The 19,545-nt window shown below is 41.6% G+C and overlaps 1 protein-coding gene across 2 annotated transcripts in view; it reads left to right on the top strand.

The window, feature by feature from the left end:
* Nucleotides 1–785: 785 nt before the first annotated feature.
* The window catches only part of AMMECR1 (AMMECR nuclear protein 1), a 120,974-nt gene continuing 102,214 nt past the window's right edge, over nucleotides 786–19,545 (top strand). Inside the window, exon 1 of one of the 2 annotated variants that reach the window (XM_059156578.1) lies at nucleotides 786–1,311. In XM_059156578.1, coding sequence (XP_059012561.1) covers nucleotides 839–1,311 — 473 coding nt within the window. In that variant the 5' untranslated portion in view covers nucleotides 786–838. The remainder of the gene's footprint in view (nucleotides 1,312–19,545) is intronic. The other variant, XM_059156577.1, reaches the window with a different exon arrangement.

Here is a 19,545-nt window from a genome sequence, read left to right as displayed (position 1 = left end):
TGGTTAGGATTTTCTTTTCTTTTCTTTTGAAAACGTTTGCACGGGGCTGGGAGGCAGAGAAAGTTGGGGGAACAAGGGAGATACAGATTCAACCAGGCTTGAGTATTTGCCACTAAGGAAAGAGTATTGTTCTTTCCCATAGTCTTGGAAAACCCCAAGTGCGTGCTTAGATGGGTACTAAAGCGACCGCAGTGTGGCCATTTCCCCGACTGCTTTGTACATAGTTTATACGGGCGGTCTCAGGTGTGGGGCTCCAAACACCTGCTTGCTCAGCTCCGGCAGTTCAGAAACCAGCGTATTTGAGGCCGATGGCTCGGGTTTCACGTAACTCGGCTCAAATGTCACTAACACTATGTGCAGTGCCGGTCATCGAGCTGTGCTTTGGGACTCGGATACTTAACTTCGGACTTTCTTCTTTCTCCCCTCCTTCCCCCCCCCCGCCCCCACTAGTTTTCCTTTCTCTTCCTCCCTGGGCGTGCCCAACTCTTTCCTTTGCTCCTACTCTCTGCCTGGCGTTCTCGTTTCCTTCTCCCTCCTTTCTGCTGGGCTTCCCGTCTTTCATCCATCCTCTGAGGGACACAGAGCTCAAGGCTGCGCCTCGGAGGAGGCGCGAGCCCCGCGGGACAGGCGCGAGGTGCCGAGCGGCGAGGGCGCGCGCGGCTGGGGCGCGCGCGGGACGGCCGCGTGGCCGGGCGGCCGGCTAGGGAGCGGCGCGCGCGCGCGCGCCCTGTGAGCCCCTGGCGCGCCCCCGGCGGCCGGGGCCGCAGCGTGCTCGCCCCCGCCGCCAGCTCGCCTCACTTATGGGTCGGAAGCGCTGCGTGGGGGAGACTGTTCCAAGATGGCGGCGGGTTGCTGCGGGGTGAAGAAGCAGAAACTGTCCAGTTCGCCCCCCTCTGGCTCGGGTGGCGGTGGTGGCGCCTCCTCCTCCTCCCACTGCAGCGGAGAGAGCCAGTGCCGAGCTGGGGAGCTGGGACTAGGAGGCGCCGGCACGCGGCTCAACGGGCTGGGAGGTCTAGCCGGAGGAGGTAGCGGCAGCGGCTGTACCCTCTCTCCCCCCCAGGGCTGCGGCGGCGGCGGCGGGGGGATTTCCCTGTCGCCACCTCCGAGCTGCGGAGTGGGGACCCTACTTTCTACCCCGGCCGCCGCCACCTCTTCCTCGCCCTCCTTGTCGCCCGCCGCCTCGTCCTCATCGCCCGGCTCCCGGAAGATGGTGGTGTCAGCGGAGATGTGCTGCTTTTGCTTCGATGTGCTCTACTGTCACCTGTACGGATACCAGCAGCCCCGGACCCCCCGGTTCACCAACGAGCCCTAGTGAGTACCGTGCCCTCCGCCGCTCTCTCTCTTGCGCTCGGGATGGGGCTCAGAGTTGAAGCAAAGTATGAGTCCGCCTTCCCGCCGGCGGCTGCCCCTGCCCCTCTCTCTGCCCCGGTCCCCGGAGCCACTCGACCTAAGTAAGGGCACCCCGCGCTTTCTACCCTCCGAGGCAGGCACCCCACACTTGGAGCAGGGTGTTGCTACAGGAGATGGCTTACTGGTTCCCAAAGGTGTTCGCTTTCTCTTTGCGATAACTTCGAGGAGTTTGGACCCTTCCCTTCTTTCCTTCGCCACCCCGCGTCCCCACCGCCCTGGTTTTGGAGATCTGGATTACTCAAGGTGTTGACCTCTCCTCACTTTGGTTTCCATTTACCCCAAGTGAAAACCCCGCCAGTATTCCCGCCCCGCGTACCTTGCACAGGGAGAGTTACTATCCCACTGCAGGGTGAAAAATAGCAACTATCCAACTTCTGTTCGGCTAGTGATGGAACTTAGCTCCAGAGCTTATGAGGTTACCCGTCTTTTCCTTCAGGTTCCCTTGTGTCCCGGGGGAGGGAGGAGTTTTTTTTTTTTTTAAACACTTTCCCTTACTACCTATTCTTATCCGAACGTACCCATTAAAATGTGTTTCTAGTGAAGCGCACCGCCAGCTCTCTCACATTGGAAGAGTGAGACCCCCCCCTTTTTTTAAATTCCACCGTCTGTGTAATAGCTCATTCAAAGAGAGCTGTCCCCATAGAACGAGTGTCAGTTTGTATATGAAGCGTGCATTCGCTTTTGTGTCGATTTCACTTGTTAGAAATCTATGTTGGGCTCGACGGTTTGAGAAATAGTTAATCCAACAGTAAGTGTGTAGGAATTTTTATGTTTTCTTTTGGCTTGTACTTTTATTTTACCCTTCAAGTGTGGTTGAAATTGTTTAAAATAGCACTGTTACAGCTAAAAGCAGGTTAATTCTAAACCCCGTCCATTTGGATGTGTGGGAGATGGGGCATATGGTTTTTTTTTTTTAATGTGTAAACTGAGTGTAAACTGACTTTTTGAGTTAAATGCTAGACAGAATGTAAAGCCCAAGGAAGGGCAGAATGACAAAGAGGGCGATTGTTTTTATTATGAGTACTTTGCATCACAACAACAGAAATAATAGAGAAAAATTTCAGTGAAACTTATGAGGAAACCACCAGCACTTTCCTTGCTAAGACAAGTGCCCCTTGTCCCCATATCATAAATACCTGAATTGATGTTCTTTTTAAACTGCTTCTTTTCATTTTGTGAGATTAGGGGATTAGACTACTACTGGATAAGTATAAACACTTCTGCCTAGACTAGAAATATTAAATTAATATGTAAAGTGGAAATTGCAATAAAGTGTCCTGGAAATTGTAAATTTGTATTGTTTGTTTTCTTTGGCTTTGATACTTTAAATGTACTTAGTTTTATATTTTTGCCACTCTTGTGGTCTGTGCATTTTCGTTCAGACTTGGTTCATCTTTGGGCATTTAGTCATAAAAATGCATGAAAGAGCATCTAGACTAACATTTTTCTAAATATCTTTATAAATTTCATAGTTTTAATTCTAGGAGCTTAGATCCTAAAACCACACCTTTACTTAGCCCGTTTGTTTTTTGGTAAGAAGTCAGATTCATTTAAAAGAGACTGCCATGTAAAAAAAAAAAAAAAAACCTATGAAATATTTATTAGTTTGAGTCACTTATTTGTGACTTTTCTGCCTTCTCTTGGGTGTCTATGATGTATTAAAGCCAGTCGTGGAATGATACATAGGTTGGCTCTGCAAAGTCATGGGACGCAAAAATTCACTCCTGTTCAGTTACATGAGTTTGGCAAAGGCTGTTTTACTATTCACGCTCCATTGCTCCAAAGCATATGAGAACACACTTTCAGGAGGTGCTATTTTCACACATTTTAAAGTGAGCTTGGGTTAACTGAAAGACTGTAACAAGTTTAAAAGGAAAGAGAGCTTGACCAGTTCATACAGAGAATGCTTTTTGAAAATGTTATCTTAGCAGTGGCTACTTGTGGACATGTGTTTAGGTATTGCTTGTCTTTGAATACCCCATCCACTGGATTTCTTTTTCATGGAACTAAAGAGGCCAAATAAGACACACTTCGACCACTGGGGATATGTTGAAACAATGGTGGAAGAATAATAACTATTATCATTTAGCAGGCCTTGAATGTGTCATGTCTTCCACAAAACAGCTTAGAAGAGACCCTGAACATGACCAAGGGGAGAACGAAAGTTTTCTTAAGCGGAAAGAGGACTACATCTTATCTTCCTTTATCTTAAAGTCATTTTTGAGGTGTACTGTGGAAAATTCAAGAAAATGTCTTAAAGGTAGTGTTTGATTATGGAGTCAAATAACTGTCATCACTTGCCAGTGCCTTAGTAACCACCACACATTTTCTGGTTTACATATCACATATTTAATAGCATCGTGTACTTATTAGTGGCTTTGTGCTGGGGGCATAAGCTGTAAATAGACCTATTTTTCCCTCCACCCCAAGTTATTAGTATCCCGTCATGAGCAGCAGTGTTCCAGGTCTTGTCTCTGCTCCCCCTACCCCAGAAGTCATGCTTTCAACAAATCAGATTCTCCTGTGTAAAAACACACTGCTTTCATCCCTTCCCAGAACCTTCTCTGTCAACATGTCTGTAAGTAGTGAGATCTGCCTCGTATAGGTTCCGAAGTTCTCCATTGAGCAGTTACCCTTCCATTCTGAAGGGTTATTAGAAATCTCCTCTATCCCTTTCAGTTTTGGGGAAGGGATACCAACATGTGAACAGACTGTAGGGATACAAACTCTTCACTGTTGGCTGCCGTTTGTTGGAGCACCTACCTCACTGCACACCATATAGCAGTAGCTACAGCTTGGGAGGACAGTGGCAACTTGTTCAACGGAGGACACGTGACATTCGTGTTAAAAGTGAGGACTGCATTACCAAATCCTCCGTCTCAGTTCTCCAGGCACATTTGCTCACAGAAATCAGGTTTGAGACGTGATTTTACAAATGACTTGATGTGCATTTTACTCTTCAAAACCTGAGCTCTTGGATTCGTATGTGGGAGCCCGAGAGCCACATTATAGGAAATCATTTGCTACTCTAAAGGGACCCACTGCGCCAGGTGTGGAGCCAGTCAGACTCCAGAGCAGCGGTTCCCCACTCGGGCTGCACATTCGAACCACTGGGGAATTATTTAAAAATGTGGAGACCTGGGTCACAAGCCCAGAGATTCCGATTTAATTGGTCTTGGATGGGGCCTGGACCTCAGGATTATAAAAAGCTCCTCAGGTGATTCAGAACGTGCCGCTGAGGTACAGAACCACTGGTCCTACCGTATCCACCTAGTCCTCTCTCCTGAGATTCAGATTAATTTGGCCTGGGGTGGTGCCTGGGAACCCATATTTTATAAGCACCCTGGGTAATTCTGGTAAACAACTAGTTTTGGGAAACCCACGCAGTGTGGTCTGCAATAGACCCGACCTAGGAGCTGCTCTGAAATGGAGGCTCTCAGGTCGCCCCTCAGCCCGGCTGAATTGGAATCTGCATTTTCACAGGCTCCCCAGGTGATTCTTCCGCACGTTAAAGTTTGAAGAGGAGTGGTTCTCCAACTTTAGAGTACATCATAATCTCCTGTACTGCTTGTTAAAACACAAATTGCTGGGCCCCATTCCCAGAGTTTCTGATTCAGTCGGTCTGGGGTGGGGCTGTGAATTTGCATTTCTAACAAGCTCCCTGGCGTTGCTGCCTCAGTTCCCAGGACCACACGTTGAGACCCCCTGGGTTAGAGAGAGAAGCTAGGACCTCAGTAAAGTCGTGCAGCAACTGTAAGGGAATGGCAATTTCCCCTGCCAGTTTCCAGTAGGGAACTTCCTGTTTCCGTGTCACCAGCCTTTGTCATGTTCTTTCTAACTTAGCACTGGGGAGATAGAATGCTGCCAAGATCCTAGTAAGAGTCCCAGGTTCTTGGGATGGTTTCATTCTGAGGTGGGGGGAGGGGTGACTCTTGGAAACCGATGGTATGATTTTAGGACTTTTTTTTTTTCTTCTAGAAATGTTAAATGCGAGGGGCACCTTTTAGGAGTTAAAAACAGCATAAATATGATCTCTTAAAGTGAGTTGTATTGATTTTGATAAGTAAAGCCCCCTTTCTGTTGCCATAAAAAATGCTTTGATGATTAGCTCACTAAATTACTCCTTGTGATACGATTTTAAAGCTTTTCCTTACACTTATGCTTGCTGGATTGGATTTTAAGAATTTCCCTCATTAACAAAAATATAAAAGGTTCCTGCCAAGGCACTGGGATTGTTCAGTCTTATATCTTTAATGCTGTGTTGCATGTCATGTCCCATGAACTATTTGTTTTAATCTTCTTACCACCTTTGAAGTTAATGCACTACTACATTTTGTACAGACCATGGCACATAAAAGATACTTTACTATTAACATCAATAATACGGTTTTCCATCACAGTGAATATAGTAAAAAAAAATCCACTCCTGGATATGCAGTTCTTGAGAGACTCCAATCAGGTATTTGAACGGTTAATTCTTTCTTGTCTTGTCACAGTAGTCAAATTACTGTTTTCCGGCATGCTTGGGAGGAATTAGGTTGTTTTAGAAAGGTAAAGCAGGCATTTTGCCTCACCAGAAGAGTAACACTCCTATGGCATGTTCGTTAAAAAGGCGATTTGATAATGTAGCTCAGGTCAAAGTGATATTAATACAGCATTTTAAACACAAGCTATTATATTTCTATTATGTCTTTTTTCTTAATGAAGACTGAGCAGAATAGCCAGAAGGTTTATCTCTCTATTGCAGATGATGCTACTAGGCCAGCATAGTGGTCATAATGTATATTTTTTCTTCAAAAAAACCCACAACAACAATAACAACAGCAACAATGATAACGTTTGTCTGGAAAATTGTTGAGCATTTTTGAAGGTATTATACAGGTTGTTTTTCAACAATGTTGATTTCCATTGGAAGGCAGCCTGGTGTCCTGTCTTTACTAAGAAGAAAGAAGGCACGCCCCCAGTTGTCATTTATGCTGTAAAAACAGCCAGTGACTGAAATGGAAAGATATAGAAATATAAATTACAAAATTATTTTTATATCCATGCGTAAAGGTGTATGTAGGACAAGGTATATTTAGTTAAAAAGAAAAACTCGATGCTTATTTTACCTTCTCCCCCATATGGCCAAAGGGAGTGATAATCTGGCTCATAATTTTGCTTGCTTATGAATTGTGTTTGTGCTGCATTCAGGTCCCAGCTAGTGGGTGGCAATGAAGAAGGAGCCTTTGCTGGGATCTCAGTCCAATGGGAAGAAAGACCACTACTGAGAAAGTGAAAAATGCCCTGTTAGCCCATATGCATGAGTAGCCCCCCCACCCTGTGCTTCTCAGAGAAATACTAGCATTCACATTGTTGTCTTTATAAAACCATACACTTTTTGAAATGTATTTGTGTTAAAATGCTCTAATGTATTACCGCAAAGGATTATGATTTAGAAGTCATTGTACTTCCCATTTAGAGACCATCTTACTTTTTGAGAATGTATATGTGTGAAACACTAAAACTTGTGCAATGAGATTAGTCAAAGTTCCCTATTTCAATAGGCGTTATTCTGGTCTCTCAATGTCACACATGCTTGCCTGTTTTAAAGCAGCACAATGACCACGGCTTTTACATTTAAATTTTCTTCAATAGTCTCCCCCCCCCCCCCCCCCCCCCGCTTCTGCGAACTTGTGTAATAATGTCTCTTTTTGGTACTGTTCTGAATCAATTAAGCTAAGTAAGTGAGGACCAGCAGTAAAAGCCAGGGGCTGCCAAGAATGGACCTTCAGTGTGTAAGCTGTCTTTCCACAATCAGTAATTGGGCAGTTGCTCACAGGACACTGGAGACAGTGTGGGAAGCCAGTGGTTGTGTAGGTGGGAAGAGTAGATTCCCCAACAGTAAACTTATTTAGAGTTTGAGCTTCTGTAGTCACAGTGCTGCTAAGAGCAGAAATGAGCCACAAGCTTATGTAGTAGAAATAAAAGAGCCCGAAGGAAGAAGTATGGTGTAATAGTGCAGTTGGTTGGATGGAGCATATTTTATGTTTGGTCCAACGATAAGTGGCATCTTTTCTATCCAGTGTGGGTGTATTTTCTGCAGCTTTTAAAGTATCATACTTTCAAACTTGCTCACCCTTAAAAATGTTAGTTTTGAGGAGCTAGGTGGAAATTATATGTCACTGGGGGAAAAAAAAAAACCCTGTTATTTCTTTTAGCATATACGGTATGCTGAGTTCCCAGGTTGGAAACCAGAGAAGTCGCTCTGTCCTCACAGAGCTTCCAGTCTCGTTCAAGGTATGACACAAACATTAGAGTCGCTTAAAATGCTGACAGGGCACTATATACGTGATTATAGGTGAAGTTAAAAAATGGGAAATGTTGTACATCAGCACAGTGATGCCATGGAAAAAAGGAGTGGTCAGGATAAAAGGCTTTTGGGAAGAGGATGAACTTTAGAGCCAAGTTTTGAAATGGCAATGGTACAGAAATTATTGGTGGAGAGTCTGGTATGACCAGTAGATCTCAAAGTCTTCCTGGTGGTTCTCAAACTCATTGCTCACCACCACACGCCTTGCCACAACACTTGGGGATTCTCAGCAGCTGTCTTCAGCCAGCAACCTGGAACCCCAGCATTCTCCATATGACTCCCCTTGCTCTGGTCTCAAAGATCAGAAAACTTCAAGGAAATTACAAGCAGCCTTTTTTCTTGGGAACCCTCTGGGAAGGCTGGATAAGAGATACTGGATCTGATTATGGTCTCTCACGTGAGGTGGAGAACAGTATTGGCAGAAGAGTCCTCCAGAACCTAAGATGACTTGGAAGGAGATGAGTCTCACGGTAGAGGAGACCAGCTATGGTTGAGGTTCCGAGGGCACTAGGAAATCTGGCATTGGAAAAGTAGGGGAGCCACTCCAGGGGCAGAGTTCATGAATATGGGAATGTTGCAAAATCAAGAAATGGAAGAAGTTATCAGCAGATGCAGGGACTCACACTCCAGGGCCAGGTTTTGTGTAGGAGTGGAAAGCTTGCAGCTCACCTGTTTCTTGGCTGCCATCCTTGCCTCTTCTTTTCTTGGCTCTGTGCCTAGCTATTCTTGTGCTCAGAAAAAGTTTGTTCAACAGCTCAGTTGGAATGGCTATGAAATTTGATCACAAGTGTAAGAACCTCCCCTTCCCCCTCTTCATCTATGCCCGACTGTATCTAAATCGAGAGAAAGGAGAAGATATGTTGGTATATAGAATTCGGATCAAGTATAAAGTTAGCTGAGATAGCTTTTGGGCGAGGACCTGAAATTAGGGGACTGCATGTAAGTAAAGAGACATTGCAGAAAACAAAACAAAAACAAAACAAATCAAACAAACAAAAAAAGACCACCAAATTCCCATTGCTGGGGGAAGTAAAGTGGGGAGAGTCTTTGAACCTAGTTCAGAGTTTACAAGCCTGAGGAACTAGGTGGTGGTGCCACTAAAAAGCATGGAGGTCCCCTGGGGATAAAAATATATGTTTATAAAAAATTAAAAATAAAATAAAATAAAAAGCATGGAGGTGTAGGAATGGGAAGAAACAAATAGTTGGTCAGATGAAATCAGTTTTCTTATTCTATGTTTTTCAAGTGTTTGCAGTTATCCGACATCATTTCTTTTTTAATTAACAGGACTACAGAATAGTGACGGAGCTCTTGTGACAATTTCGTCAGTCTCTTAGCTCTCTACAGTCACTCCTGCCCCAGTTGTGACTTTGAATGCTTAGATGGGTAGAGATCAGTGATAGTTTTCAGCTTCGTATTGCTAGGAAAAATACCCGATAGTATGTTGGGTTTCCCTGATATAGTTTTATGTAATATATATATTATATCTCATCAATTTGTAAAGTGATCAGTGATTCTTAGATTTCCTTGGTGTATATTTTAGCATGGTGTTCAGTAAAATGCAGCCTCATAGACAAACGTCTCCAGAATTTGTAATTTCAGAGCACCTGGGTAGCTCAGTTGGTTAAGCAACTGCCTTCAGATCAGGTTATGGTCCTGGAGGCCCAGGATTGAGTCCCGCATTGGGCTTCCTGCTCTGGGCTCCCTGCTGAGCTTGTCTCTTTGACCCTCCCCCTCTCATGCTCTCTCTCTTTCTCTCTCTTATAAATAAAAAAAAATTGTAGTTTCAGATTGTGGATTAAAGGCAATTTCTGAAGGACTGGAAGTATTGCCTGGTATTTGGTTCTAGGTCCTGTGTCCTCACGCTTTGCTGACAAGGAAGGGTAGATGCTCTCAATGGACAGGATCAGCTGTATTGCCTTATGACCATTGCGATCTTCAGTGGATGGGCAGATATGAAAAGTTCTACTTGAGTCCAGGCCGACTAATGCTAGTTTTTTTTTTTTTTTTAAATTAAGGTCTGTGATGGTCTTGATGATTCTTGCCTTTCCCCTATCTGTTTCATTTTACAGATAATCCACACTGTGACCCAAAGCCACATGCAATGCTGGGAGAGCACAGTTGACTGTATTATGCAATATCCTGCCAGAAGATGCTGACCAGCTCTCTAGTAATGGAAAGTAGTGAGACTGACCTAATAGCCTATGTAGCTTGCCTTGCCATTCCATATATTTTCTGTAAGCATATGACACACAATTCTAGTAACTTATATTCTAGTGAGATTTTGGATTGCTTCAAGGAGTTACCACCAAATTCTCTGCTTTGCTTCAGGCATTAGTGGGTCTTTGAGTCATTCTCCTAGAACAGAATCTATTAAAAAATTGGTTTTTGTGCTGTCTGCTTCCAGGTCCCTCAGCACTGTGACAGCCTCAAAGAGATGCTTGTGTGCTAATCACACTGTTGTGCTGTTTCTCCGTGACATTGTTTTTGCTTATGTAGCCTAGCAACTGTACAGGCCTCAGTGCTTTGGGGTACAAATAAGTTATATAGCTGGGGAAACTTGGGCCTCAGTACATACCTCATGATAGTAACGGAAATACCTTTTGTATCCTGATTTTGAACAACAGTGGGGTAAGTGTGTAGATGAGGGTTGCTTTTTTTAAATCCTTCTCAAATGCTTACATGGTAAGTGGAAGTTGGTGTTGGTAATTTATTCACTGAAGGAGAACCTCTTGAAGTCTTCTGGCCCTTTTCCATGTTAGGGTATTGCTCTCAGTGCATTTTATGAAGTTTCCCATGGTTAACGCAAACAAACAGCTCCACACGCTTCTTTGGCTTTACCAACCAAAAACTTGCCACCAGCCTGGCCAGGTGATTCCATGGAATAGCTCTTTGATGTCAGGATGAGGTGCCCGGTAGTTGGTGGTTAAAATGAGTCCATCTACCCCACACTCTTGTCAATTCAGAAAACCCTCACAAGAACAAATGGGAATGATACTGATTCTATTTCTCTGACACTAATGATGTGATGTGTGGTTTGTGGCATGTTTTACTCCACAAACTCCTCTAATCATTGCCGTTTGGCAGCTTGTTTTGCAGAAAGCCACTCTTTCACACTGTGAAAGCATTAGCTCAGTGGAGAAAGAGAGTCACATAGGGCCAGAGGCAGGAATAGAGGCCGCATGGGAGCCAGGGAGGGAGAAAAATGGGATCGCAGTCAAGTGAGTTGAAGCCTGGATTCAGGGCAGAAAAAATGAGACTCAAGTGCCTGGTCTGGGGTAGGGCTGCTCTAACAGGCATGTTTCACGTTATGCAATCCTGGGTATCCCTCCTTTACAAGTGGCCATGGCACTCTTGTAAAAAAGAAAATTATTCCTATCAGAAACAGATGCACAGCATGAAGTTTAGCTATACAAGAAGACTTGCCTATGCATTCTGTGAGTACTTCCAAGAGACCACGTTGAAATGAGAATGAGGCCTCTGGGCAAGTTTGGGGGCCATAGAACAAGTACCTCAAGTATATCCCCAAACAGATAAATGTAGCCACTCTCTGACCATGATCTTTCTTTGTTTCTTGACTTGTCTGTGAACATAGTTATAAATTCTCAGATACTCAGATGTGTCTTACTTTCTGTGTATTGAGGTCTGTGTATTGAGGTAGTAATAGATAGATGAAGTTTTATTTATAGAGCTTGCTCATAGTCATTCTTCATAACAGAGATTATGGAACAGATAATATTAAAGGATAGATCCTGCTGTAATTTTTGACTGCAGAATGCAATCGATAGGAGGGCTTTTGATTGATCATACTCACATCTTCTGTAGCTTTTCTCTAGTGTGTCTCAACAGGACCTACTCTGGTCAATCTAATTTGTAAGTTACATTCCCACAGATAACTGCAGTGTCAATCATTTTTAGTTAATCAGTTTCTCTTTAATCACACAGAGGTATGATGCTTTTAGAAAATTAATTGATTAATGTATTTATTTAGTAGTAAAAAACACATAACGTGAGGCCTACCCTCTTCTCACATTTATTTTTTAGAGAGAGCAGGGGTGGAGGGACGGAGGGAGAGGCAGAAAGAGAATCTGAAGCAGGCTCCACATTCAGCGAGGAGCCTGACGAGGAGCTCGATCTCACGACCCTGAGATCATGACCTGAGCTGAAATTAAGGGTCAGATCCTTAACCAACTGAGCGACCCAGCTGCCCCTCTTTCCAAATTTTTAAGTACAGTACAATACTGATAGCTATAAGCACCATGTTTAGCTTAGTTTTTGAAGGTGCATGATAGTGGCTCTACCTACAGCAACTAATGTTTCATGAGAATTTGGGGAATCTTTAAAAATGAATCTTACAAACATGTATTAGAGACACACAGAGCTTATTTATGGGAGAGCTTAATTTAGGCTTTGAAGTATTTATTTTTCCACACTTATTGAAAACTGAGTAAACTAGGTTAAAGGCATCTGAGTAAGAAATAACTATTAAAAAATGGTTTGAACTGGTAGTGTGTCAGTATTTGACATGGCATTTATCATTTCCTTTATTAGGATACTTAATACCACCTACCTGTATTTGAAAAAAAAACTGGATTTTCTAGCTTTCCTTTTAAGTTGTTATTCTTATCCTGTCTTTTAGGGCTTTCTAATGAATTTGCTAATAATAATATAAGGAAACGTCTTTGACAGGTAGGAACTTTGCCCTTGTTTACCCACTCTTAATGGTGGAAGGATGAAGACAGAGAGAGAACATTCATTTTGGGGGTTGAACCTTGTGTTTCTGAGGAAATGTGTTTTTTAGAGAGATGGAAAATTGGAAAACACCTTGCCTAATGGGCTGTTATAAGTAAGGCCTTTTAAGCCCGTCTGTGCATATGTAAACCACTTGAGTTGAGCATTTGTTGAAATTGCTTCTTATTTGCTTTAATGAAAAGCTCCTATGTAAAGGTGGTTAGTGGAATACTCACTTTGGGAGCGCATGCACTAAGTATGGTAGTGGAATCTGTGAAATAATAGACATGGTCAAGTCTTGAAAGTTGTTTATTTGCCTCACTGTCTACACAGCTGTGTGAGATTCTTTATTATTAGGAGAGGTACAGATGTTTTTTAATATTATCAGAGTTGTGATGTATTAATTTGGATTTTGGAGCAGTTTCTAACTTCATCCATTTAGAGATGGCTTTACAGTTTTAGAGAAGAAAGAGGAATTTCCACTATGATTATCCCTTTGCTTATAGACATTTTGAAGTGAGTATTTGTTTAAGCTTCAAGATATATTTGCCAACATTATCGTAAGACAGTGTATCTTACATCAAAACCTAGCATTCTCAGCTAGTACTGCCCTGCATATTGTAAATTCTAACATTTCAGTTCAATGAGTAATATAGCGGTTATGGGTGAGAGCTCTATAAAATAGGTGTATGCCATGCTTCCTGCCCTTAAAAGCTTGCAGTCATACTGAGAAGACAAGATTCATGAAACACAGAATGAGGCCACATGATTTAATGACTGAATGAATGATGGAGACAATGAGGCCTGTTAGAGTTTGGACAAAGACTAATGTGGGCTGGGATTATACAGGAGGGCTCCATAAAGAGAGTAGGATTTAGCCTGGGTAGACCTTCCACAGAGGGATAAAGCATTCTAGACAGTGAAACAACTTAGAGACACAGCAGTGAGGAGTATTAGACAGTAGTCAGTGAGTACCAATCAAAGGTATGTTAAAGCCAGGGAGATCGTAGCAAGAAAGGGTACCCCGTCAGGAGACTGTTGATATAGTTCAAGCATTGGGAAAGGAAGGCCTGCCAGTTGACAATTTTAAACTATTAATGGCCTGGGAATTGCCTCTTTCTTGGTAAAATTTCCCTTTGTTTAGCTAATTATGCCTCCGTAGCTCCTTTAATGTCATGAGTGTCATGAAGCCGGGACAAGAGACCAGGAAATAACACAAGCAGGAGTCTGCTGTGTAGATGAAGTGCTTTCATTTGTGAATAGACAGTCAGCATAAGTCACTTAGGTTAAGATTGGTGGTGTTGCCTTCTGCCTGAGTGCCTTCTATGTTCTGCGTTCTTTTTTTTCCTTCTAAACTTTAGTGTCTCAGACATGAAGTTGAGGGAGTTAAGTACCAACAAAGATTAAAAAATAATCTACTTATTTTAAAAAATTATTATTATTATTAAAAAATAATCTGCTCGGGGCACCTGGGTGGCTTAGTCAGTTAAGTGGCTGCCTTCAGCTCAGGTCATGATCCCAGGGTCCTGGGATGGAGCCCCACATCTGGCTCCCTGCTCAGCAGAGAGCCTGCTTCAAGAACCTCTCCCTCTGCCTGCTGCTCTGCCTACTTGTACTCTCTATCTCTGTGTCAAATAAGTAAAACCTTTAAAAAAGTTTAAAAAATAAAACATAAACTACCCTAATTATTATGGAATTAAATGGCTTTAAACCCTTTTTTTCTCCTTAAATCAATGAAGGGATTTTACTTGGATGTTACCAATGTAACTCACATAAGTTAGGTACTGGGAATTTTAGGATAATTGGGTACTAATGATTGAATGATGTTACTTATTAAATTAGCTTCAATATCATTTAGTCTAATGGTTACATTCCTCAGGGTTCTTAACATGCCCTACTCAAGAATGCTACAACTCTAAGACACAGACTGTATAAGCAAAATCTATAAAGATTTCATAGTATTATTTAGAAACAAAATTCTAAAATGGTTTCCTGGATTGCAATAAAACAGCATATTTTTATTTTATGTGTTGACCAACAATTATCCTTTGAAGAAGAAGGAGCAAATTCTTAGTCTTTCATTGATGATTTGTCTTTAATTATATGAAGACATAAGTGACATAAGTCATCTTATGACTTCTTTTTCAGGGATCATTGTAAAATTTCATTTCATTTTAACACTCTCTTTTATTTGCCAGAATACGTTTCAGAATAGAAGAAAATTATTTCCTGTTAGGCTGATCTCTGACAGGGTCTAGCCACATAACCATGAATGTTGTGCCAGCGTATTCAGGATGTAAAAAGCAGCCCTCGCATAGTGTTCATTAGGAGCGTTCTGTGTGTAGTCAATTTAGGTTTTTTATAAGTAAACGAGCTCTCCATCATGTCATAGACTTGAATCATGAGTAATCTGTAATTTGAATTACATATTACTACAGTGAGGTAAAAAAATACCAGATGTGAAAATAGTGGTAATGAAATATGTTTTGAGTCCGAGCTTTTGAGGAAGAGACAGTTTGGCCTATGTCTGCAATCACGGGCCCCTGCCACGTAATAGGATAGGAGGCCGGATGGAATCCAGTGGTTCTTAGGACAGACCATGCAAAGGTCCGTGATCACTTTCAATATGCTCAAAAGTTTTATTAGAAAGAGTGAATACTCTAATCAAGAGAAGGGAGGTGAGTTTGTTTATACAGGCTTGAACCATTGGGATGCCAGTTTCATTTCTCACAGGCTTCAGACAATAGGCGTGTTACATGGGCAGTGGCCTCCACAGTGTAGAGCACAACCAAGGAAAAAAACGTGTCTGGTTTTCCGTTTTGGCTATGGCAAGAGAACAAGCAAGTCTTCTTTTAAAGTGAAAAAATGGGTGTGGGTCCAGAGGGTCCTGGTTCCTGTCTCTACTGGCTGCTCTCAGAACCTTTGCTATGTTTTAGTTCAGCCTAGAGAAATTCAGGTCAGTTTTTACAGAAAAGGAGCATTTTAGTCTTCAAACTTTCTCTCATCCCCATGAAGAGTATAATTATTCACCATCCCGTAATAACCATTTGTTAACCCTTTACTAACTTAATTAACTTGCACCAGCCCAGCACGGCCACTGGTGCTTTCTTGTTCTCAGAATTATTGTTACCTTTATTTGAATATTTTTGACTCCTTATCTCTCCCACCCCTGAATTGAAGTATAAATCTAGGAAGGTCCTTCTCTTCCCCTTCTTCAACATAATTTGTCTTTGGAGCTTTGTCATTTTTGAGAGCAGCAGTCTTGAATATCTGAAGACTTTATAGCAATTGTACTAAATAAAATTTACCACTAAAATTCTAGCAGCGTCTACCACTTTGCATTATCTAAAAAGTTTACTGGTTCTGCTAGTGTTCCAGTTTGGGGAGAGGGTGGAGTGATTTGGAAAGAGGTTGTAAATTTATGACTTGATTTGAATATCTTAAGAAGTATTTAACTGGACTGATACTGAATTCGGGACAGTGTTTGTTCTCAAAGATTTCTGGAAGTTTTTCTAGGGAGATTTTAAAGCAGAGAATGAGAGATGTTCCATTGTGTTCTTTATTATGCCTTACCTAGAAGTGGGTATCTTTGTGTCTATATATATAACTGACACCATAAGATCTTTGTGGATTTATTTGAAATTGTTTACTGTTTGGAGACTGACCTGGCTATATGTAGCTATACACAGGAGGGATGTGTGTTTATGATTCTCAACAAGATTTGGCATAAGCTTTAATCACCACTTATCTTCTATGGTTCCATTCGTATATAATATTGGAATACTTGGAAGGCTATTTGATACTATTTATTTTCTGCTGTTCTGTTTTATTTATTTTTTAAAACATTTTATTCATTTGACAGAGAGAGAGAGAGAGAGAGCACACAAGCAGGAGGAGTGGGAGAGGGAGAAGCAGGCTTCCTGCTGAGCAGGGATCCTGATGCTGGGCTGGATCCCAGGACTCTGGGATCATGACCTGAGCCAAAGGAGACACTTAACCCACTGAGCCACCAGGCGCCCCTGCTGTTCTGTTTTAAACTATAGATTTCCATATGTTTAGGTAAGTGCTTCTTTCCTAATATTTCTACAGTCAGGGAGTTTTTTGTAAATATTTTATTTATTTATTTATTTATTCGACAGAGATCACAAGTAGGCAGAGAGGCAGGCAGATAGAGGGGGGGAAGCAGGCTCCCTGCCGAGCAGAGAGCCCGATTTGGGGCTCGATCCCAGGACCCTGAGATCATGCCCCGAGCCAAAGGCAGAGGCTTTAACCCACTGAGCCATCCGGGCGCCCCTCTACAGTCAGGAATTCTTAATCCACTGCCCACGAATTGACTTTAGAGGGTCAGCAAACCACAGTGCATATCGTCCATTTGGTGGGGAAAAAAAAGGGAATACCTTTGTTTTTATGGAAATTCTTGATGTGTCTGTTCTTGCATTAATATAATTTAGATGAAGGAAAACAGATTTGAAGAAGCCTGACCGAGGGGATTTTAAGTTTTCCTGAAAGCACAAATAATATTTTTGCATGTAATTTCCCTCATAAAATGTTTTATGGCAGACTTGTTTATGTCATAGTTCTGAGTCAAAGCTGAATTCAACACATTAGACTTTAAATTATCCAAAATTAATATCTTCTGGCTAAGAACCAACACAGCTTTATGACTCTTAAACCATTTCCTTATATTAATCACCCGCTGTAGAAACGTGCTTTATTTGGGGGTCCATTTTAAAAAAAAAAAAATTTTTTTGTTCACTTCCTGAGTTATTGCGTAGTTTATAATGCAAAGAAAACATCCAAGCATAGCTGGACAGCAGGCTAAACTTACTAATTTAGCAACTTATTCGTACATATTAGCCTTAAAGTATACAAAATTCAGATTCTTCAAATTACTGTCTCAGCAAAATGAAAAATTATTTAATCAAGGACTTTAATGTTGCTCATAAATTTCTGAAATTGCAGATTTTAAGTCCATGAATTCTAAAGACACATAGTAGTGAAAACCTACCGTGTTATATACCTTTATTGATTGTATGCTCATGTTGGTTTTAAAAAGTACGTATTGAATAGGACAGTGAAACTCCAAATGATGGCTTCATAAGTATCACTGAGATGTTGATTTGAATGAGTGATTTCCTCTGTATTAAGGATCTGCTCAATTTACACTGGTTTTCTCAGACAAGATTTTAATGGCTTTGTAATCACTTTTTTAAAAGATTTTATTTATTTGAGAGAGAGAACAAGTAGGCGGAGGGAAATGAACAACAGACTGCACAGGGTGCAGAGCCCCACATGGGGCTTGATCCCAGGACCCTGAGATCATGACCTGAGCTGAAATCAAGAGTTGGGTGCTCAACCAACTGAGCCACCCAGGTACTCTGCTTTGTAATCCCTCTTACAGTGTTTTAAACATTATAGTTGAGTGATTCTCAACATTTTTCTTCTTGCAACATGACTCTGTGCCCTGCAGCATGATCCCTACACCCAGAGTTTTGTGTACAATTCCAGGTGCTACTTTAAGAGGAATAGGCCAGTTATTTTCAAAGTATTGTGTGTTTTTTCTCATGCTTCTCCCCACTTTACCTTCCTCTTCTCTCTCTCTCTCTCTCTCTCACTCACACACACACACAGAGTTATGAGAAGGTTGTTTTCATATCATACCTGCAACTAAATTAATTCAGGACCCCCAGAACTATCCAAATGAAGAACCACTTATAGTATGTTTGATATCTCCCAATTTTTTAGTATTAGGATAATGCTATCATTGTAGTCAAACTTGTTCATAACTTGTAATTTGGTTTGGCAACATTATAATGAAACATCAATTGGGGTAAAATAGTAAATGTCTTGTTAAAATGAATTTTTTAAAGTTTTTTTTTTTAAAGTTTTTTTTTTTTCAAAGATTTTATTCATTTGACAGAGAGAGATCACAAGTAGGCAGAGGCAGGCAGAGAGAGAGAGGAAGTGAAGCAGGCTCCCCACCAAGGAGAGAGCCCAACGCGGGACTCGATCCCAGGACCCTGGGATCATGACCTGAGCCGAAAGCAGAGGCTTTAAACCACTGAGCCACCCAGGCGCCCCTAAAATGAATTTTTTTAATGTTTATGATTCTTGATATAATTCAAGACTTAGAACTTATAATCCCCATCTACCCCATTTCATCTAAGAAGTACACTGAGATCTTTTCTTAAGTAACCTTTCATCTTTTAGGACTCTAGGCTATGCTTTCAGTCCCACCATGTCTCATATAAGTCATAGTCTCTCATGTTCCTTTATTTAAAACTAACATAATGTGAATCTTTGAAAAGAAGTAATATTTAAAAAATACTTGAAATGCAGCCAAATGTTGATAACAATAAATGCCTCTTTATTGCAACTGTTATCAAAAAACACATTTATTTCCTTGTGGTCAACAAAGGTGAAACGGAATGTAAATCTAGGCTGATTATATTTTCTCTCTTCTAATTTTGTAGATGTTCACAAATACTTTAACCTAGCAATCTATGTGTAGATATCACCAAGGATCCCATGTATTTTTCTGGGTACTTTTAAGAGCTGAAGGTTACTGTTTTTGTTTGTTTGTTTGTTTTAGAAGACACCAGTTTTAAAATGATTTTCAAACTCAAGAAAAGAAGGGATTTCCAGAATCTTAGAGTAAGGACTGTAGAAAATCCACTCCTCTATAAAAGCAACATGGACACTGGCAAAAATATTCAAAACCAACTTTTTCAGAATTCTAGAAATTAACCAAAGATTTTAAACAACCTGAGCATTTCCTCATTAAAAACAGTTGATTTTCAGACAACAACAACAACAAAACCGGATGATTTTCTGTAAGAACAGTGAGCTTTGTTGTGTTTTAACTTGCCCTAATCCTTTCTCCCTTTATCCAGTTCCACAAGGAAACCAGTAGCCTTGCAAAGACAGTAGCTGTGAAAAGCAGTAGCCACTGGAGGGGCCCCAATACCCCGTCACCAAAAATCATCACTATTTGACCTGCCTGATAGCTCCCTGGGAAGGTTCCACTCACAAGGCTTGTCTCTGTTTGACCT

This window comes from Mustela lutreola, chromosome X, assembly GCF_030435805.1.
Source record: "Mustela lutreola isolate mMusLut2 chromosome X, mMusLut2.pri, whole genome shotgun sequence".
NCBI classification, from domain to species: Eukaryota; Metazoa; Chordata; class Mammalia; order Carnivora; family Mustelidae; genus Mustela; species Mustela lutreola.
The sequence above is the reverse complement of the archived record's forward strand: the minus strand, read 5'-3'. Positions and strand labels throughout refer to the sequence as shown.